Raw genomic sequence first — 23220 nt, 5'->3', positions numbered from 1 at the left:
CCTCTGGTTTGCAATTCTGGCACGGACATGCTGTTCGAAAAAAGTAACACTATTCATGCACTGAGCGTCTGCTCTACTTACTTACACCTAAGCATGGGCGGAAAATCCGTTCCGCTCGCGGATTTTGCGGATTTTCGGTAAATTCGCAATCGCGAACGCTCGCGAATTTGGATGATGAACCAGACGTAGAAACAACATAATCGCGACCGTTGCGAGCCGACATGTAAGTTCGCCATTGCGAACTGGTACAAAACCCTCGCGAACTGGCAGAAATCCTTGCGAACACAAAAAAAAAATAATCCGCAAATTCGCGAGAATTCGCGGATTTTGCGGATTGCGAGTTCGCAAATTCGCAAGCGCCAGATTCGCAAAATTCGCCCATGCTTACTTACACCTCAGCTATGTCTGTGGAAGTACAAGATAACATACGGGCTTCAAAATTAAGCGTCTATCATTCTACTTAATGTCTCTACTATAACAACTTTATTTTTTTTTAAGAAGAAAGTAAGCACCTTTTCAATTTCTTTGGTAAAGCACCCTCTTGAATTGCATTTGAGGTTGACCACAATGATACATATTGTAATGCTCACCACACATGGATTTTCTGATTCACCCACACAGGCAGTCACTTTACCATTTCTCCTCCAACAGTCCTTCCTTTCATTGACCCTAAGTTCTTTCCCTTTTCGATCATCACATCCCTGCAATTTCATCTGAGATTACTTGGCTTCACGATGAAAGTTTCACAGCTGATCTGAAGTCAAATTGAGGGGGCCATTGCTTACTCGAGAACTTCCACCACTAATGCAATTGATAATTCTACTGTGACTGTCTTATCCGTGATTGCCTAAAATGTAGTTCTAAATCAGTAACTGTTCTTAACAGTACAGTCTTCTTGTTGTACTGAAATGTCTATTGTGCAGTACATCATACACTCCTTTGTGATCATACTCTAAAATGTCAAGATCTAGGGTCAGATGTAGGTGGCCGTTTGAGGCCATTTACCGAGTGGTAACGGCCGATTTTGGCCATTACCGATCGGTAAATGGGTGACAGGTATGTAGGGGGCATTATTTTACCGAATCGATAAAATTACCGATTCAGGAATTTTACCGATTCTGAGGCACCCAGATGTAGGTGGGACTCTTCAGAGTCCCAGAGGCCTTACCGAATCGGTATTTTACCATCAAATCCAATTTGATGGTAAAATAGCGATTCCGGTGTGCATGCACATGTGTGCATGCACACCTATGCCATGTGACAGGCAGACCTGCCCTTAGGGCATGTATGCCGGCCACATGGCACCCGAGCCTGTTTGGGGGTGCCAGAGGGTGTCAAAGTGACACCCTCTGCACCCTTGTGAAAATCGGTATTTACCGATTCGGTAAATACCGAATCTGTAATGCCCATTCATTCCTATGGGCTTCAAAGCTCATAGGAATGAATGGGCATTACCGATTCGGTATTTACCGAATCCGTAAATACCGAATTCTTCTGAATCGTATTCCAGCACATCTGTAATACCTACATATTCACCCCTTAGATTTACCGATTTTTAATTACCGAATCGGTAAAATTCGGTAATTAAAAATCGGTAAATCTATTTTACCTACATCTGGCCCCTAAGGAGTATAATAACTTACCACCGTCCGCCGCTGCTGCACCATCCCCCTCAGCTCCTCCAGGTGGCACTTGTGACACCGCCGCATCCGCGCCTTGAGCAGACCCCTGCGCGCTGCTGCTGGCCCCGAGACTGGTGGTGGTAGGTGCCGCATCTGATGCTGTGACGCCTATGAAATACAAGTCACATTTTTAGGTGCCATACACCACCACATATTCAGATTCATAATGGAAGAGAAATAGTGAAACAAGAAGCCACAGTTTGGGGGAGGAGGTTGACGCTTCATTAGCGGTATGATACCATGCAACTATTTTTGGCACAACTGATGAATGCTTCATCGTGAACGTGCAATATGATTCTTTGCAGACAGAACCAACCACTCCTCAAAGTCACACCACCACGAGGACTTGAAGTTCCAACAAGGTGATGGCTCCCGAGTCACGCACAGTTACTTAGGAGTTAGGAACGAGGTATGTGGAAAAGATCGAACTGCACCTATCTATCATAAACAATGTCCTATTTCTCTTCTCCATACTTCTGTATGTACAGAATAGTCCATGAAACACTAGCGGTATGGCCTACGTGGTATGTACTACTATCATATCGCCAATTAATAGCTTCTTCTTGGTGAACATAGACATTTTGTTGTTATAAATTGTCAAAGCACTAACATTAAAAACACTAGCATATACAAAAAGGGCAACACAGAGGACTGCACTGCATGACTCTACAGCTATTGCATGATCAGAGTTTTGTTTAACACCGTTTGCCGAATGGGCAAGCTTAGCTACCTACACTGAACCACTCCGAAATTAATAATAATAAATAGTAGTAGCATGTACAGTGATGGTAGAAAGGCAGGATAAGAATGTAGAAACGCAGTGTACAAGAAGATGAAAGACTAAGGGGCAGATTTACAAGGCCCTTGCGCCTCTTTTGCGCCGCCAAATCACTTTTGTGACGCAGCGGCGGCGCAAAAGATGTACCATGGTGCGGGGTATTTACAACGTGAGTCATCTGGGAGATGCGTGACGTTGTAAAGCCCTGCACCTTAAGGAGGCGTGCCGCTGCAGGGGTGGCCGTTTCTGCGCTGGAACGCATGCTAAAAGTGGCTGAGTGAAATCTTCAAGATTTTAATCAGTCACTTTTAGGCCAATAGTACGTCAAACCCCTGCGCCTGCTTGAAGAAGCCGTAAGGCTTGATGCAGCATTAGCAAAATGGGCCCCACCTAGAGCATTGCTGGTGCTGCCTCACGCTTGCGCTGCATCTCCAGCAATGTGACGCCTTTAGGGTACAGAATTCGTCACCCATCTGTGCCGTTTTTGAACCATGGTGCATCGCATTGTAAATGCAGCGCATCATGGGTGGCGGAGGCGTGGCGCACACTTACTGCTGGCGCATCGCTGGTGATACGCAGGGATGCTCAAGTCATTCTAAATATGCCACATAGTATTTTGTAAAAGATATTATTGGGAAACAGTTTGGAATGAGTAGAAGCTATAAACGTAAGGGAAGTATAAGTAAATTAAACACACAAGAACTTACTGGGGCCAGCAGAGGACCGTTCCTTGACTTCCTACCCACTCTGTTCCGCCGGAGTCTGGGTGGTCTTCGTGCCCCTGGGAGGTTACTATGATCATGAAAAAAAAAAAAAAAAACATGGAGGAAGTCCCGTGAAATATTTGATTTCTTTGAACACAGTCTTAAATTATCTCGGGGAAACAAATTAGCAAGAATTGCCCTACATGTATTGACCTATCTGATCTGGTCAACTAGGAGGATAGTAGTACAGTATTGCTTGATTCGCAGACCGTCTACTCGGAAAGTTAGGTACATCACTAGCTAAACCAACAACAAAACGGTTCTAGTATGACTGCCAGCACTCAGCAGCAGGCGGCGCACGTGACAGACAATCAATCAATCAATCAATCAAAGACACTTATAGAGCGCGCTACATACCCGTAGGGTCTCAAGGCGCTTGGGGGAGGGGGGGGTGCCGCTACTGCTCGAACAGCCAGGTCTTCAGCTTCTTCCTGAAGGAGAGGTGGTCTTGGGTCAGGCGCAGGTCGGTCGGGAGGGAGTTCCAGGTCTTGGCGGCCAGGTAGGAGAAGGACCTTCCTCCTGTAGTCGCTCTTCGGATGCGGGGGACGGCGGCGAGGGCGTGGTTGGCTGATCGGAGTTGGCGTTTGGGAGCGTAGAAGTTGATCCGGCTGTTGAGGTAGCTCGGGCCTTGGTCGTGTAGGGCTTTGTGTGCGTGGGTGAGGAGGCGGAAGGTGATTCTCTTGTTGACGGGGAGCCAGTGAAGGTCTCTCAGATGTCCGGAGATGTGGCTGGTTCGTGGGATGTCGAGGATGAGACTGGCTGAGGCGTTCTGGATCCGCTGGAGTCTCTTCTGAAGCTTGGCGGTGGTACCGGCGTAGAGGGCGTTGCCGTAGTCCAGTCGGCTAGTGACGAGGGCCTGGGTGACGGTCTTCCTGGTCTCGGTGGGGATCCACCAGAAGATCTTCCGTAGCATGCGTAGGATGTTGAAGCACGCCGAGGAGACGTTGTTGACTTGCCTGGTCATGGAGAGGGAGGAGTCCAGGATGAAGCCCAGGTTGCGTGCATGGTCTGTCGGTTTGGGTGCGGTGCCCAGGGCGGGAGGCTACCAGGAGTCGTCCCAGGCGGAGGGTGAAGAGCCCAGGATGAGGACCTCCGTCTTGTCCGAGTTCAGTTTCAGGCGGCTGGTCGTCATCCACTCGGCTACCTCTTTCATCCCTTCGTGCAGGTTGGCTCTGGCGGTGGCGGGGTCGTTGGTCAGGGAGAGGATCAGCTGGGTGTCGTCGGCGTAGGAGATTATGCTGAGGTTGTGTTGGTGTGCGATGGCCGCGAGGGGGCTCATGTAGACGTTGAAGAGGGTGGGGCTCAGAGAGGATCCTTGAGGGACGCCGCAGATGACTTCGGAGGCCTCTGACTTGTACGGTGGTAGGCGGACTCTCTGTGTTCTTCCGTCGAGGAAGGAGATGATCCATTCCAGCGCCTTGTCCTGGATTCCGACGTTGCTGAGGCGCTGTACTAGGGTGCGGTGGCAGACCGTGTCGAATGCCGCGGAGAGGTCTAGGAGGATGAGGGCCGCTGTTTCTCCGTTGTCCATCAGGGCTCGGATGTCATCGGTGGCAGCGATGAGGGCGGTCTCGGTGCTGTGATTGGCTCGGAAGCCGGACTGTGAGGGGTCGAGGGATCCATTCGTCTCGAGGAAGGCGGCCATCTGCTTGTTGACGGTCTTCTCGATGACTTTGGCTGGAAACAGGAGGAGCGAGATGGGGCGGTAGTTCTTGAGTTCGGTGGGGTCCGCTGTTGGTTTCTTGAGTAGAGCGCTGAGTTCGGCGTGCTTCCAGCTCTCAGGGAAGGTGGCGGTGTCGAAGGATGTGTTGATGATGTCTCGCAGGTGGGGTGCGATGACAGCGTCGGCCTTGTTGAAGACGTGGTGAGGGCAGGGGTCGGTCGGTGATCCGGAGTGGATGGAGTTCATCGTGCGGATGGTGTCTTCGGTGCTGATCGGGGTCCAGGCGTGGAGGGTGGTGGTGGGGGGTGGTTGTTCGGTCATGGTGTGCGTTGGTTGGTTGTTGAAGCTGTTGTGTATGTCCGCGATCTTGTTGTGGAAGTAGGAAGCGAGGGAGTCGCAGAGGTCTTGCGATGGGGTGATGTCGTTTTTTCCTGCGCTGGGGTTGGATAGCTCTTTCACGATGTTGAAGAGTTCCTTGCTGTTGTGTGCGTTGTTGTCCAGCCGGTCCTTGAATGCAGTTTTCTTGGCGGCGCGGATCAGCTGGTGGTGCTTCCGAGCGGCCAGCTTGAGGGTGGTCCTGTTGTCCGGTGTAGGTTCCCTTCTCCAGACTTTCTCGAGGGCTCGGCAGTTCTTCTTGGAGCTCTTGAGTTCGTCAGTGAACCACGGGGCTTTCTTGCTGCCGGGTCTGCTGGGCGGGGTCCTCAGCGGGGCGAGCTCGTCCGCGCAGATGCTGATCCACTTCGTGAGGTTGTCGGCGGCCTGGCTGGGGTTCGCTGAGCTGGCAGGAGGGTGCTGGCTCAGGGAGGTGGCGAGCTGGTCTGCTGTGATCTTGTTCCAGCTTCTGCGGGCGGCCTGTTGCTGGTGGTGGTGGGTCGTCGTTCTCTTGAAGGTGAAGTGGACGCAGCTGTGGTCCGTCCATTGAAGCTCTGTGGCGTGGCTGAAGTCGATGTCTGTGCTGGAGGAGAAGACTGCGTCGAGTGTGTGTCCGGCGAGGTGGGTGGGGGTGGACACCAGCTGCTTGAGTCCAAGATTGGCGAGGTTGTCGAGCAGGGTGCTGGTGTTGCGGTCGTTGTTGTTTTCCAGATGGAAGTTGAGGTCCCCCAGGAGGATGTAGTCAGCGGAGGGGAGGGCATGCGGGCTGACGAAGTCGGCGATGTCCTCACTGAATTGTGTGCGTGGTCCCGGGGGTCGGTAGATCAGGGTGCCTCTGAGGGTGGTGTTCGGGTTGGTGTGGATCTGGAAATGCAGGTGTTCGGCGCTGGTCAGTCCGTCATAATGATTGCAGAGTGCAGACCACTAAAAAATGTCCTACTACGTACTAATAACAAGTCATACTATACTAAACCTATGAATCCACCCCTATCTCTTCTTCCTAATGGCAGCAGGAGTACAAAGGAACGGCTAGACTTGAGTCTCTAGTCTCACTAGCATTACGCAGTTCTGTAAAGCACTACACTCATACATATTCAGAAAAAATGTGCACAAAGTTGCAAACAAGTAAGCATAGGAGCAACGCCACTGAGCAGGCAAGCAACTGCAAAGCGGCAGCATTCTTCATCTTCGTGATAAAGACATATTAGCAATATAACACAGACCAGTAGAAAAAAAGGAGTTCATAAATAGCTACTAGTACTCACCTAGGCCAGGGATCTCCACCGCGAGCACGTGGAGCAGGTCCTGCTCCCGGTCGAGGATGTCATCCCACCGGTGCGTCACTTGGTCGTAGGTGCGCCGGACCCTTGACTCCCGGTGCATGGCCCGGCACACCTTATCCCAACGCTGGCGATGCTCACGGAGGCCATACCCTTGACCGGGCCTGCCCCCTGCTGCCACGGTCTTAGGAAGGTGGCGCACAACAAAGAATATCAATGCGGCCACCTCCACTGGAGAGAAGATCTCCCTGGGCGTCACATCCTTCCCCCTCAAACGGCCGCAAGGGAGCCGGCTACGGGGTGCTGGCCCCTTCCTCTTGTCGGCTCCCTTTGCCATGGTCCTGGGCACAAGAGAAGAAGGAAAGAAATAGGTGTGAAAAAATGGAGAAAAAAAGTAAGAGAGTTAAACAAATAAAGTATGTAAAAAAGTAACAAAAAGTTTTAAAAAAACACAAAATATAGATGTAGGAAAATACAAAGATAGCTAAAAAGCAAAAAAGAGCAAAAAAAAGTTCAGAAAAACAAAGGATTGCAAAGATTCAAGACAGATTAAAAGTATAGCATGCCCAAAACAATAGCAATGACTGAAAAACAAGATGGCCGCGCCCATAGAGGACCGCATGGGTGAGTTCGCGCGATATTTCCCCCGCGAGCACGCACAAATGCAAGCGAACACGTAATCGCGGAACGCGCACAACGCGACCATGCACCTCGCGCCCGGAACCGGAAATACGCAACGCGCACAAGTTGGCCGCGCCCATGTACGACCGCATGGGCAACCTCGCAGTCGGTGCGCTGCAAGCGGTCCGCGAATAAGCAAAAAAACGGGCGTATACGCAAATAAAAAAGAAATCCGCAAATTTGCACGAATTCGTGGATTGCAAGTTCGATTTCGAGTGAATTCGCGCCCCGCGAATCTCACGAAATTGCAGAAAAACGAATTTTGCAAGACTGAAAGCACTTAGCAGGTGCAAAAGTTCAAGCTAATTTGTAACCATTCCCTGTAGTGATTCCTGAGGGGCCCCTCCAAAGTTCAGTTGCCTACTCGCAACTATTCTCTGACCCTGCTCTGACCCTCAAAGCAGGGTCAGAGAATAGTTACAAGTATGGCACACTGCTCCTGTAAAAAAACATTAAACTGCAACATTAAGCACTTACAGCTAAGGAAGCAGGTGCCAGACTTGAAGCTCAAATTCAGTGACACATTAACCAGCCCCAAATGAATTCATCTCAGTTGGGGCTGGGAAGGTGTGCTTTGCTTTCCCCCCATAATCTACAGTGGTGAACAAGAGGGTGGTAGTGGTGAACCAGAGGGTGCTGTGATAAACCAGAGGGGGACAGTGAGGATCCAGAGGGTGGCAGTGGCAAACCAGAGGGTGGCAGTGATGAACCAGAGGGTGGCAGGGATGAACCAGAGGATGGTAGTGATCAACCAGAGGGTGGCAGTGATGAACCAGAGGGTGCTGTGATAAACCAGAGGGGGACAGTGATGATCCAGAGGGTGGCAGTGATGAACCGGAGGGTGGCAGTGATGAACCGGAGGGTGGCCGCGATGAACCACAGGGTCGCAAACAGGCTGGACACGTAGAAACAACATGGTCGTGACCGTTGCGACCACACAAGTAAGTTCGCGTTCCCAAACTTGTACAAAACCCTCACGAACTGGCAAAAACAGCTAATTCGCAAATTCGCACGAATTCGTGAATTTTGCGAATTGCGAGTTCGCTTTCGCACCAATTCGTGGAATTGCGAATTCGCAAATTTCGCCCATACTCAGTCGCGCCACACACATTTAAGAACTTTGGCATCCAGGTTTACCGGTCTCCCACCGATCTCTTGGACGGCAACCTACACAGGGCAATTAGGGCCCTTCGTGCTAGTGTCACCTTTTGGGTTACGCTGCCGCTATCAGTGATAGGAAGGATAGCCATCACGAAAATGGTGGTCCTGCTGAGACTGATTTACTACTTTATGAATCTGCCTATACTACTCCCACAGTGTACTTTTAAACTTTCAAATACTCTGCTAATAGATCTCATTTGGGGGACCGGCAGACGGAGGATCAGCCTCATGAAGCTCCAGCTAAGCACGGACAAAGGGGGACTCGGGGTTCCTGATCTTAGAGCATACTACTACACCTGCTAGTTGCAGTGGTTATCCTCCCAACTGCTCTCCACATTGCTGTGCACAGCACTACAATGCTGGAAAGCAGCGCTTCGTTACACGAATACACCCCCTGCCTCTGCAGGTAACATTCCCCTAGTGGGCATACCGTTGGCGGCTGGGCGTATAACACGCCGTACCATCACCCCCTGGACCGAAGCAGGAGTTAACACAGTGTCTGTCTTGTTCCATGAGGGACATTTGCTCGATTATTCTAATTTTGTCAGGAACACGGAGCACCAGATCACCTGTACATCCTACATGCGGCTGACACACAATACGTGAAATTGCATTGGGCCCCGCACAGACAGGAACCAGACACACATGAATTAGTCAAGATGCTACATTACGTGGGGCAGGCACTTAGTGAAGTGGTTGTATGTAGGGATCCGTGCACATACAGGTATAGCCCTCGCTCAACTACGAGAAGCTTGGTCGGGACACATCAGGCGGGCCATAGAAGGGAAGGAGTGGGGTAAGATTATAGAACACCCTAGAAAAATTACCAGAAACTCCAAATTTAAATGTATCCAAACCATGGTAATTCACAGGGCCTACCTTACCCCGCATAGACTGGACAAAATGTTTCCGCAAGGACAACACCACTGCCCTAGATGCTATGCAAGTGGCGCCGAGCTAGCACATATGTTATGGACCTGCCTCACCTGAGGGAATTCTGGGACTCGGTCAGATGACTCATCTCTACGGCCCTACAGAGGGAAATAGCCAACACTATGGAGGACTGTATCCTAGGTCTATATAAGTTCCCCTCAGTACAATACAGATTTGCGAACCGGTCATTACTCCTAGCACTACAAGCCATCACTATGTGATGGAAGTCCAAAAAACCACCCCTCCCTACATGTGTGGCATAGCGAGGTAATAAGGTGGAGCAGTGCAGAAAGTGCAGCCCTAAGGTGTGAGGAGGCCAGGGGACTATGGAAAACCCTGATCGCACTAGAGTGGGACACAATGTTAGAATCCCTAAAAGCCCAGGAGGTGGATATAGTAGAGTCTCGTAGCAACTCGCAATAATGACTGCGGATCCCATAAACCTGTATTGTGCACGTTACTAATTATTCATGTGATTATATTCCACTGCTTGAATTCCAGAAAGTACAATTTATTGGTTTGTCATGCTGTTGTTGGTTTCAGACTAGTTAAGTCAACTGGGCTATATACAGACAATCATTCTAACCATGTTATTTACACTTGACCAAAGGACTGGAGGGTGGGGGGAGGGAATTTTGTTGGGGTAAGTTTTATCTTTTTATTAATGCAAACAATGTCACTGAAAGATGAGAAATACAGACCAGGCTCAATGGTCATTATACTCAAACGTTACTATGAATATGTTTGGCATTGTTAATATGGATTATCTGTGAATTGTTGAGAAAGCGGCTAACTGTGTTAATGGTACTAGTTTCAGGTGTATGACAATCTCTCTGACACAAGATAAAAATGTTGTGACTACAGAGATGGGGGAAAATCCTATATGTCTGAAAAAAATTGTAATTGTATTGTACCATATGAAAAACTGTTGATAAAACTTTGTTTAAATAAAAAAAGTCCCACACAGAGGGGCTGCTGAGAGCTCATTAGAGGCCCTGCCCCCTTTCTCCACTCCTCTGCAAACGTGCAACCTGGAGCACTACTTTATTTTAGGAGTTATATATAGTGCTGGCAAGATCCGGTGGGTATCAGAGCGCCTCACAGCAATTTTAAGGCAATTATCCGACAAACACAGTACAATAAAAATACAATTTCGAGAGTCTGGACACATTTTCAGTAAGTCTCAGGGCAATAAAAACATACGTTTTGAGAGCTTAGTCATTCCTATTTAGTAATCATGTATCATGATTGTGGAGTTTATTGTCAAGTTGTTGTGTAGAGCTTGTAGATGGGGTAACACATAGCTCGGTGGAATTTTCATTGTGCAAAAGAATAGTTTATTTCCTGGATGGATAAAGGTGTTGGTTTAGGAGAAATTCTATTAGTTGTCTCTTGAAGCTCATGAAGGAGGGGTTGGTTCTGATGTGTACTGGGAGACAGTTCCAGATTTGGGAGGCGCTGCCTGGAAAAAAGCAGGAGAGGGCTTTTTATGTCTTTGGGGGGAGTAAGGGCTTGATTTTGTTGAGGAGTTTTAAGCTATAAAGAGCGCCCTCTGCAGTCGACCATATGTGTGAGCTCATATTTATTCTTGAAACCACAGAGATATTTATTAGTTGGGATTGGTTTTGCAAAAATTAGGTGAACCACTGCAGAACAGTGCCATCTGTTCTGATTTGTTGTTGCGGGGTTTCCAAAAGTAACTTATGGTCTACCATGTCAAAGGCTGCAGATGGGTCAAGGAGGATGAGCAGGCAACATCTGTTTCAGTGTTGTATCCTTTCCTGAAACTTGACTGGAGTTGAGTAGCTTATTGGAGTCGAAGTGTTGATTGAGTTTGGAGAGAAGACATTTCTCAAGAGTTTTTGCCAGGAAGGGAGGTTGGTGATGGGTCAGAAATCCTTGTGATAATTCTGCCCTGCGTCATGTTTTTTTTTTAAAAAAAAAAGGGGGATCTGGCCCTGTTTAAAGCAGCACTGCCTCAGCTCATTTTCCAGGGAGCTTTTAATAATCTTGGTCCATAGGGGGCAGGGGTTAGGGCATGGTTGAGGCTTTTTGACAGCGATACAGCGAGTGGGTCTGCACAGTAGAAGGAAGGCTTAGCTTTGGCAATCACCATTGAGATATCCTCCTCTGTGAGTGGTTTGAAAGCCTTCCAGCTCTTGGGGGTAGAGGAGGGCCTTGAGGATTGGTTGATGTTGCTAGTTGCTGGGGGAGGTTCCTCTATTTTGGGGATTGAGTAGTAATCTAGGGTTGAGTTTTCCTCCGTTGTATGGGAAGAGTTGCTAGATTAAGTCCGTGCGTGAAAGTCCAAGGAGAGCATGATCATTGCAATTTAGCCATTGAAGAATTTGTCAAGTTGATGCAGCCTGGTTTTGAGGTGGGGGGGGGGGGTATTCTTTGATAGATTTGGAGTTTTTTTTTGTCTGATGATGTTAAAAAGCTCTTTGGCTGTTTTTTTTGCTTTGTCTAGGGCATTACGAAGGCGGTGGAGTTCTCTTTTTGGATGTGTATTTGTAGTTCCTGTGTTCTCTTCTGTGCTGGTAAAGGTGGGTCGTGGATTGGTTAGCTTTCCAAAGTCTTTCAGCAGCTCTTACTTGTCTTCTTTCAGAATTAAGGTCTTCATTGAAACAGGATTTTGAGTAACCCTGGGCGAAGCACTACGCTACGCTCGCGGAGTTTGCGAAGTTTGCGCAACTTCGCGCTACGCGAGCTGCACGTAGCACAGTGCGAACATGCATAGTGCAGCGTAGCGTAGTGCAGCGCTAATTTTTTGCTTGTTCGCGGTCCTGAACGTCATGTTCGCGACTGCGAGCAAGCAAAATGACATCCCGGTGAGATTCTCAACGCGGGAAGGTAAGGTTTCTCATTGTGAGTGGTTGCGCATGCTCGCGACCGCTCTCAATGAGAAACTACCAGTTCGCGTTGAGAAAGCTGCAGCTCGAGTAATAATCTACTCTAGCAGCAGAAAACTACAGCTCGCACTGTGCAAGATGCCGTTTTCAATGATTGCACAGTGCCGGATGCTTGTCTGCACTGTGCAATCATTGAAAACACATCTTGCACAGTGCGAACATGCTACTACGCAGCTCGCGTAGTGCTACGTGAAGTTCGTGTAGTGCGAAGTGCACTTCGCGTAGCTTCGCATAGCGCTACTTCGCGAACTACGCCCACCCTTAATTTTGAAGGGGTTTTTGTCATCGAGTTGTAGAAAGTTGTGAGCTCATCTGTGTTTTAACACCACTGGTGGGTTTTGGGCGATCAATTTAGAGGTGCTATTGCTTGGTTGATGTGGAACACAATGATGTGGTGGTCTCACCAGCTGACTGGAAGAATATTGTTTATGCTAATTAATTTGTTTTTGGCTGGAATAGCATCTAAGGTTGAGCCTCTGTTTTGGGCTTATGCCTGGTGTTGGGTTAGGTTTTTGCGGAGCAGGGGTTCGTCTACGGTTGAATTAGTGTGTCCTTCTCTGTTTTCCAGTAGAGATTAAATCACTTAGGATTATGTTGTCGGAGTTAGAGAGAGAGCATTGCTCTAACAAATCAGATAGCTGTTCACAGAAGGCGGGGTTGTCCCTGAGGGTGGTAGGTGAAATTACATTTTGCCACTTTGTGGTCTTTTAGTTTTAGGGTGGTGCGGAGGTATTCAAATGTTTTAAAGCAGGAGTTTGTTTCAAACATTGTGATGCTGTTCTTATATATGATGGCTATTCCACAGCCGTGGCGGTCCTTCCTATCTATTTTGATGATGGAAAAATCTGGGGGAATAAGAAAGTCAAGGAACAGAGAGGATGATTGTTTGAACCATGTTTCTGTGATGAATGCGATGTCGATGTGTTGTAGTATGGCTTCAGCCAGCTCTGTTGTATTTTTGTTGCTGACCTACAGTTGAAGAGCATGCAGTTCATCTTGCTGGTGGTGGTTTGCTTCTGGGAGGAAGAAGTCAAAGATATTTCAGTAAGTTGAGATGGTGGTCTGATAGCCCCAGGAGGTTTGATGTCCCTGGTTGGGGGATTAAGTCCCCCTGGCTGCTGAGGGTCGTTGGGCGCCAAGAACCCCTCCTGTTACCACCAGTAAGTCCTACACTGTGGGATTGCTGAAAGCTCATCAGAGACCCCGCCCTTAACTCTACCACTCTGCAAAAGCACCTCATGGGTTACTACTGGTTGGGGGATGAAGTACCATTTGTTGCTGAGGGTCATTGGGGCCCATGAGCCCCTCATACTTACTGGATGATGTAATCAGTGAGGTAATTTAAGATGTCATCAGTGATGTCACTGACCATGTCATGAGTGATGCAATATATGCGGTCATAAGCAGTGCATTACATAGGCATTAGTTATAGTTAGTTGAAATAACTCTAAATGCTGAATTTCAATTGTTTTGTACGAGCCAAATCTGAACCCAACTATAACGTCCCAGTAACCTTTGGCTTTTTCAGTGAATTTGTAAGTTTTATTAAGTTCTATTTATTAGCTATAACGTCCCTATAACCTTTTGTTTTTTTCAGTGCGTTTGTAAGATTTTTTTTAAATTCTTTTTCCTAACTATAACGTGCCTGTAACCTACATTTTTTAATGAATAAATATATATATATTTATGTTACAAACAAGCTAGGCATGATTGTATTGCCAACATGAGAGCATTGTCTCTGTAGAAAGATTTTGTGTGTGACAAGCTCACAACCTAAAAACATTATTATTCTGAATGTTGCGAAGTATGTGTGCGATATTGTTTTCAGAGCTGTAAATTGCCATTAGTTATGTTAACAAAAAAAAATACTGACAACATTCCTCTTGCAGAAAACTGCAGGGATGCATGCAGTGATTAGAGCTACTAGGTCCTCCTGCTTCATACAAATCTGCTTTGGAAGGAATTGAAATAGTAACTTTTGGCTTCTTTCCATGTGCTTCTCTACCAGATGTATTGTTGTCGTCCCAGAGAAATAATACAAAAAACTGTGCAGGAGTTCTCGCTACCCTCTCCACAATGTGCAATTGGAGGAGAACAAATGATTTGTCTAAATGTGTATGTTCCTCCAATTTGCCCCCTGCCTGAGTGTGAACTGCTGAATCTGGTTAAGGATGTGGGAAAAATTATATGTGATTATCCAGATGCTTTGTTGTTGGTGGTAGTGGGGGGTAGTTAATGAAAATTAAGCATTAAAAGAGTGTGATATGGCTTTGAAAGAGATATGGTTAGAGTTAAACATTCTGGAAACTACCCTCGCAGAAAATCCCAGGGAAGAGAAGTGAAGGTTCTTTCTCATTTGGTCCAATTGAACTTGATCAGTATTAATGGTTCGTGTAATGACGATATTTCTGCTGTGAGAACCTTCAAACATGGTACCAGTAATTTGCTAGTTGCCAATGTTCTGGTTCCAGTACGGCAGTTCTTACGGGTAAAACATTTTAGAGTCTTTGATATGGGGCCTAGTGATCACTTTGCACTTAGTTTGGAGTTCAAAGAAGATTTTTGCCCTGTTCAAGTGTCATCTCGTCTCTTGAAGTAGTATACCATAAGAGAATGCGAGTTTTGATGAACAAAGATGTATTCCAGGCTCTTTCTTCAATAGAATTTGAGCATCTTGACCTGGAAGCTGGTCACTATGAGCTGGTTTGGTACTGCAGATTAACAAAGCAATTGTTAGTAAACTTCAGACTGGAAAAGAGGGGCTCTTATTCACCTAGAAGTACAAGAGGTAAAGGAAACAGCTGGTTTGATGAGGATTGTCTGGAGGACAGAAGAGTGGCAAATAAGAGTTGTCTCCACTTCATGTCAAATTATAGTGATGTCCGCTTGAAAACAACAATGGTGACTGTGAAAATGGACTACCGAAACCTATGTGCCCATGAAAAGAGAGAGTTTTACAGGTTAAATTGGGAGTTAATGCTATCTGCCATTGTCGATGAAATAGTAAGCGGTTTTGGGGGCTAGTGAATTCATAACTCTTTCATCACCGTCTTCTCTAGAGGTGCAGATAAGTGAGGAAGATTGGTGCACTTTTATATTTTCGTTATATAGTGGTGAAAACTCTGAAAATGTTTCAGTGTTCCAGGTCAGCTCTGAAGTGGAGGCATAAGTAATTGCAAGTACTCAGATGGCATAAAGGAATCTTAAATAATCAGTAATATGAAAGCCTCCAGGGCTGGTGGCCCGGATGGACTCCCATCTGTGATATTTAAGAAAGATCCTAAGAAATGGGCACCAATGTTGAGCGGGTTCTTCCAATAGTAATGCTAACAGTCATCCTCCCAGATTTATGGGAAGGTGCCATAGTGAAGCCCATTCGCAAAAAAGGCAAACTGGATGAGCCTGCTAACTTTCTTTTAATTTCCCTCCTCGATATTCCTTCTAAACTTTATACTCAAAATTTGTTAAATACCAAACTTTTGGGCTTTTGACTCTGGACTGATCTCTGTGGAGCAAGGAGGCTTCAGGGCAAGGCATTCTATGATGGACAACTGTTTCGTGCTAAGGGGAGTTGCAAGAAAGTCAATTTAGTCGGTAGGTGGCCTTTGCTACTGCTTCGTTGACTTCCAAGCAACTTTCGACCGGGTGGACAGAGGTACTCTCTGTCTGAAACTTCAGCAATGGAATATATCAGGAGCACTTTGAAGCCTTGTGATGAAAATGCAGTGACAACTGGGTCCAAGTTAATCTGGACAGACAAGGAAGCCAGTCAAGAAAAATCAGGGTTCAGAATGCCTTACAGCAGGAGTGCATTTTAGAGCCCCTGCTCTTTAGTCTGTTCATTGCAGCCACCCCTAGATGTTACGCAATATCCAAAGATATTTTGGTTGATAATTGGAGTAGATGGTATAAACAGAATGTGAGATGGGCAGATATAAGGACTGAATGATAAGGGGGACATGCCAAAGTTCCAATATCAGACTGCAGACCCAGTAACTATATAAGGTTTGCTGGGATTCTTGCGCAGCTTTGCATAGAAATAATTAGACTGTTCTAATAAGCATTTTGCCAATATAACAATCATAAGGCTGAGAAAACATACCTTGATAGAAGGTGGGGACTAGACTATTTAAATAGAAAATGTAATGAAGTGTGATGATATCTGCTCAGGGTTTTTTGAATGTTCATTTTGTTTTATATCATGATTACTAAGATTATTTTCATGATTCTAATACATATGATTTATGGTATAATACTTACAGGCTGTTGTGAAATGCCAACGCCTATGTGTGTACACTTCTAGGGGCCAGGTTGGGTTCCATAGGTATATACAAAATCCCCCTTACAGATGAGAGACACACTGACAGGGTCGTCTCCTCACACCGCTTATCTGAATGAGCATAACTTGTTTAGCAATATAGGTTACAACAATGAACTAAAACACCACAGATTACACTTACCCCACATTATCATTTACTACAATGACATTTATTATTACAGCACAAACCACACTTCACATTAGAATGCATTATGTGACATATACATACATATATAAACACATATATGAAAAAAAATCTAAAGTACCCTTTATACTACATTTTCTTCTTATCCTTAATACCCCTCAACAATACCCTTCTCTAAACCCAAAAAACTTTACTATACCATCTATCCCTGAACCCTAAAAAGTCCTTACTACCCCTATCAACTACCCATCCCTAAACCCTAAAAATCCTTACCACCCGAACATTAAAAACTTCTTTCTGTCACTATACACTACCCATCTCGAACCCTAAAACTCCACTACTCCTGTATACTACTCATCCCTGCCCCCAAACAAACCTTTACTACCCTATACACTGTCCATCCACTGGACCATAAAATATGTTACTACCCCAACACTCAAAGTAGCTTTAACCCCTTGACTACACGTAAACATCACCAATCACAACCCTTACACTGTAACTGCAATGTGCTGTACCTTACCTTGTTGTAGTGATAAATGCGTTGTAAATGCATAGCAGTGGGTAGTGTGAGACACCTGCCAGTTCCTTTCGCTGAAGAGGGCATGTTACATATCATTCCTCTTTTGGCTTAGGTAGCCTACCCAGATGTACGCCTACACTAAAATTTCAGGTTCACAACAAGGTAGCTATAAGACAAATTTAAATCTGTTCGTTAGTATAAATGGACTCTGTGACCCCGTTGTTTTTTGTTCTTACATTTGATGGCTGAGCACAGCAGGCATAATGGAATTCTGCAAAATATACCACTACATTTCACCATATATGAAAGAATGGCTAGGAGGATGTCCTTTTGGAGTACATTTTCAAGGCTCTGGAAGTTTCTCTCTGCCTTGAATCTTTGAATATGGTGAAGTTCAGACTTGAACTGAAATCGTGGTTGTATCTCCACCAACGTATTACTTTCGGTAAATGTGCAAGTATAGCGCCAAGAGGCAAATGCTGCATTAATAAAGCTAATACAGAATGCAGGCCTCCATCACTGTAGCCTAGGTACTGCAGCTGCCGGCACCTACCATGTAACATTCAACATGCAACACACAGCTTTAAAGGTTGGGAGTGCCCCTAATTCTGGTATTACTACCCAGTCCTAGGAAAGTGAGCCAGTGCTCTCTGTATGAATGAACATACCTTCATCAGACAGGTCTGTTCTAACGGGACCAAGGCCACTTCAGAAGAGACTGGCTCATACCTAGCCAATTTCTGTGATGGGGCAAACAAAGAAAAGATTCTACTCCTGAGGCCATAAATGCATGCCATTGGTTCGGCTTGTAGGTGCAGCAATATTATATAGCATTTTACAGTTTCATCTGTGGCCTCTGCATATTCAGATCTTGCTTGGCCCCTGTGTAGGACACGATTTTCTAATGAAGCAGCATTGTTGCATTAGTTCACCTCCACCTGCCCTTTGTAATTTCTGTGATTTTTTGTGTGTTTTGGCACTTTATTTTTTTCTCATGTTGAACTTCTTCCTAACTTTTGCTGTATTATGATTTGTTGTTCAGTTGGTCTTGTACATCAGTTTGTGAAGGGATGGGCAGTTTTTTTCCACTGCAAAAGCGAATTTGCTACTTATTCGTATCCGGTCACTGGGTACCTGTAATATGATTTATAATTAACATCCATATTGGATTATGTTGACATGGATTGGATTGGACTTTTATTGCTGCCTCTTCCTTATTAGCATTACTTTGAGCATCCTGATGTCAGTCAGTCTCAGACATAGGTGCTTCACTGGCAGCATCGTGCTTGCTGCAGGAATATCAGGCACCGAAAAGTATCCTCAGATAGTGTTTACAAGATGTTATATATTATACATCTCTGCTTCACATTTATAATTCAGTCAAGAAGCACTTTCATATGTAAAAATCATATTTATTTAAAAAGCACAGCGAAAGAGTGAATGCCGTGTGAGAATTATTCAAATAACGTGCTCACATTCACAAACAGGCGTGAAGACATTTTAAAACATAGACACACTGAAAACGTCTAATTAAAATAAATAGGTTTGGCAAAAAATAAATGCAGTTACTCCAGTATAGCAATACACAGCCAACCAGGCCTGTGATCTATTGTTTTTCAGTTTCTGATGACAACCAGTGTCTGTGACGGAGTTGTAAAAGACACATTGTTAACAAGATCACATTTCGTTTATACGATTGTCAACATCCCCTAACAGACCAATAGTTGGCCACCATGTTAACTCCAGCACATTTTCCAATTGCATTTTTAAAAAAAATACCATTGCTTTATTTTGTAGCAATGTAGCCACTGAAAACAGTTCCTCCTCACATCATGGCGCCGATTTACTTCCACAGGTAGGTAGAGATACTAACACGTAGAGTTCGTTGCATGGCTTCAACTATCAAAGAAATACGATATTTTGTTACTGTCCCCTATGGAAGTGGGGCTCATGCCGTGCGTGAGGTGGTAATCCGGTGCACAGTACTGATGGCTAACTCGACGTTCCATGAAACTGGCATTGACATCGTGGCGCAAAAAAGTTGTACTAAACAATTTATCTTGATCTGTGCTGAGAGAAATCTGCTCATATAATTAACTGGTCTCAGAACCTAACATTGTATACGTTGTGTGAGGGGGAAACTAGACTTAAGTAACTCTAAACTCTACCTTGCCGCATCCACCAACCTACATAAATGCACACAGACATACAGAACAAATTGTTTAGGAACAGTTTTACTTTTGGGCCATTTTGATGGCTCTATCACCAGCATTGCCTGATGAAACCGCGGGGATCTTGCCCATTATAGTCAGCGTCTCGCTCATCAGGAGCCGCTACATTGATTATTTTTGTTGTCTTCTTGGTATTTCCCATTTTCTTTACTACAATGCCCATTTTCCCTGGTGTAACCTGCTCTCGGTCTTCTTTTTGGTCGTTCTGAATTTCACTTTGGTTCTCTTTGTCCCTGTTTAAAGGTTTCATGCTTGAGAGTAGAGGTGGACATTGGAAGTGTTGACGTTCGGGTCCATTATCAGCTCCACAACTCCCTACGGCATCAGCGCCACTGTCGACAGCAGTGCAAGGGACAGTATTCCTCCTATCCAAATCCTCAATGACTGTGGTTGGGGACCGCTTGAGGTGCTTCCGACTCTTGGCAGAGACCCCGGCTGATGCACATCGCAGCGAGTTGCTCTGCCTTAGTGACTGAGAAGAATGGTTTTCAATACTGTCAGGCCCAGTTGCCACAGGAGACAGAGCATCTGGCAGGCCCATCAATACATGGCTCTCACTTTCTTGATCTGGAATTTTATCCAGTTGGGAGCAGATCGTTGGTGATTTTAACCCAGGTGTTTCAGGGAAAGTTTCAGAGGTAAGTAATTGTTCACTGCTTTGCAATAGTGTGGTCTTTTGATCTGAGGGGCAGTCGGAGCACCTTGACAGGCTTAAACCATATTCAGCTGTAGCACTTAAAGATGTCCCCTGGCCTTCCCATCGCAGCGAATGATGTTCGTCCATCTCAAATTCCAAGCAGGACCTATACATAGAGTCAGAAATAAGCAATAATCAGGTGTGCAGCTTTACATTTGGTTTCTAAAACCCTAATCAAATGACACTGCTTTTAAATGGATGGCCATTCAGGGACATCTTAAGGATTGTGGGGGCCCTGGGCCAAACTTATTTTGGGGGGCTCTTTTCGGAAGAGCTATTAATTTATGATTCAATTTCAACAGCTCCATGCCCTCTTTGGCCAGGTCTCAATATTCAGGGAGAGTGATGTGTGTTTTCAATATTGTATAACAGCAGCAGCTCACTAATATTACTGCAAGTAATCTCTGTGACACCCTCCCATTTCTCATTTGTGAGGTTCTGTTGTGATCTGAAAGAAATATTTTTTATGGATGTTACATGAAACATACATACAACATTTCCCTGCAAAATGTCTGTAATAGCCCCTCACAGATCACTCATATTAAAAATAAATTAAAGGAAAATATATTTAAAACAATCTGTTTATTCAATGTCAACAGGGCATGCCTCTCTCCAGAACAGACTTGGCGCTATCAGTGACCCCCTTGAAAGGCTGGGGCCCTGATCCAGAGAGCACTTTGCGCATGCCTTAAAATGTCTATGTGGCCATCCATGATATCAGCTGCCGTCGATTCAATAGTGGGCCGAATGACTCAACAGTAGCACTTAATACTTTATCAGTAGACTGTGCCAAAACTAAGCCATCATAATCAAATATGGAATTCTAAGCAAAGATTGACATTAAAATTCCACATACAAATTAACCATGTTATGAAGTATTCATGATAACAATGAAAGTCACATGTTTTAAGAAAATAGAAAGCATAATTTAGTTATAACATTTTGCTTTTGATTGTTCATAAAAAGTCTATCTATCTATCTATCTATCTATCTATCTATCTATCTATCTATCTATCTATCTATCATACACTTTACATTACAAATATCGCAATAGGGCCTGTAGTTCTGGTTAGGTCTGAGTTTACATTGAAGAACTCTTTTGTGTTCTCCTAATAACTTTCCCACCATTTAACATATCTGCACAAAATGTTCTCAAAAAATGTGTGTCTATTTTGGATTCAGCATGGCATTGTTTGTCCAGATCTCTCAAGGGGCAGGGGAATCAAAGGGGGGTCAAAAAGCATATTTGCAATTTTATCTCCAATTTCAACCTTTGCTCTCCACTACAGAAACATGTGCTCAACATATTTACACCAAACTTGGATTGAAACTATAACTGTACTCAGGAATGTGCCTTTGCTTGGTCTTGGGGTAAATCAGCTTGGTAGTTTTAGAGAAATTAGCATTGCAAAAATGTGTTGATGCACTTAAAAGAGCTAGTAGTTAGAGATAGCTGGATCACTTGATTTCAAAGCCAGGTGCGAGGGCAGTTTGCAGATACAAATTAAAAAAATGTATCAATCTAACTGGATGCAGGAGACTTTCCTCCCATCATTCATTTCACATCTGCAAACACAAAACCAGGTTTACTGCACCTAAGACTCTGATTAGCAGGCTTCCAGAGAACAATTTCTGTGATGGCCACCATTTCAAGACACAAGGCACAGTTCCAGTGTCCTAAAACGTTATTTAAAAGCCACATAAGAGTCAGGTGAGCACACCCAGGGCTAGGTGGGGGCAGGGGGGACACCTAAGAGGCCAAATAGTTTGAAAAGAAAAAAACAGGTTTGCTGCACAACCTCGGCAAACTCAACTTACAGTTCATGAACTCAGACAGACAAAGGCCCCTGCATCCGCATTGGAAAATGTGTGCAATCGGTATACAGTCCGTAAATTAGAACGTCTTTGACCTGTGTTGGGGCCACTACCGTAGGCCATGAACTCCGGTACAGGGTTCATGAACTATCAAGCTCATAGGCCTACATCGGGCCCCTTGCCTTAGTTCGTGGACTCTGTAAAGAGTTGGCAAACTATGAAGTTCTTGGAACCATTTTAGTTAGAAAGCAAAAGACACACAAGTGATGGACGGGATGCAGAACAAATCAAACCATTAACCCCCAGTCAAGAGATCTGGGTTAAATCCATCATTCTTTTGGTCACCATGCCACCCCAGCTCAGACCTGGCCACAAGCAAATCAGTCGTGACTCTGTGCCTCTTGGGAACAGTCCAGCCCGCACTGCCAAGTCAGGACTGGAAATAAGCATCCTAGGACCGGTTTCGGGGTTTCACCACTCATCAGCAATGATAGCTTGAATCCAGTAATACAGTGAGCCTGGAAACCACGTCTAGGCACACCCGGCACTCTTTAGCTAAGCCTTTATTTTCCACGGACTCCATAATCAGTTGAAGAAATTTAAGTAGCATTTGGGTGTGTCAAGTTTGCAGACTTGTATTTTTCAATTTTTTTTTTTTGAAAACCTTTATTGATGCATTGAAGTATTACAACGACGCCCACCAGAAGCAAAAAACGGTTTTCTCAATCGTAAAATCCTTCACTCACCCCAAAGCTCTACAGCCTGAAATCCCTCCCTCCGAAATTTTGTCCAACAATATTGCAAAATTCTTCGGGGAAAAAATTGCAACCATTCAAAAGGATTTCCCGCCCCCCCTGACCATTCCCCTTCAACAACTCCAGAAGCAGGTAGCAGACAATCAGCACTCCCTCCGTAGGTTTCAACCAGTCTCCCTCCAGCAGACCCGTAAAGCGATCTTGGCCTGCAAATCAGGAGCTCCCACTGACCCTTGTCCCCCTCGTATACTGCATCATTTAATTGAGGCAGTCAATGCAAACATCAACGCTATCATTAATGCTTCTTTAAACTCAGGGGTAATTCCCAACGAATGGAAGAAGGCCATCGTGAAACCCTTAATGAAAAAACAAAATAAATCCCCCACAGACCTGACTAACATGCGCCCTATCTCACTCCTGCCTGCTCTAGGCAAGATCACGGAGCAGATAGTGTACTGGGAGCTGAAAGCCTTTGTGGAGGACCATAACATTCTGCATCCACAGCAATCCGGC

General features: G+C 45.4%; 1 protein-coding gene across 1 annotated transcript in view; it reads right to left on the bottom strand.

The window, feature by feature from the left end:
• Positions 1–18208: 18208 nt before the first annotated feature.
• The window catches only part of PKD1L1 (polycystin 1 like 1, transient receptor potential channel interacting), a 1739639-nt gene continuing 1734627 nt past the window's right edge, over positions 18209–23220 (bottom strand). The window contains exon 66 of the mRNA XM_086964902.1: positions 18209–20243. Within this exon, the coding sequence (XP_086821028.1) occupies positions 19472–20243 (772 nt within the window). The 3' untranslated portion in view covers positions 18209–19471. The remainder of the gene's footprint in view (positions 20244–23220) is intronic.

This window comes from Lissotriton vulgaris, chromosome 4_1 (assembly GCF_964263255.1).
Source record: "Lissotriton vulgaris chromosome 4_1, aLisVul1.2, whole genome shotgun sequence".
Lineage (NCBI taxonomy): Eukaryota > Metazoa > Chordata > Amphibia > Caudata > Salamandridae > Lissotriton > Lissotriton vulgaris.
Note: the sequence above shows the minus strand (reverse complement) of the source record. Positions and strands in the feature narration are given on the sequence as shown.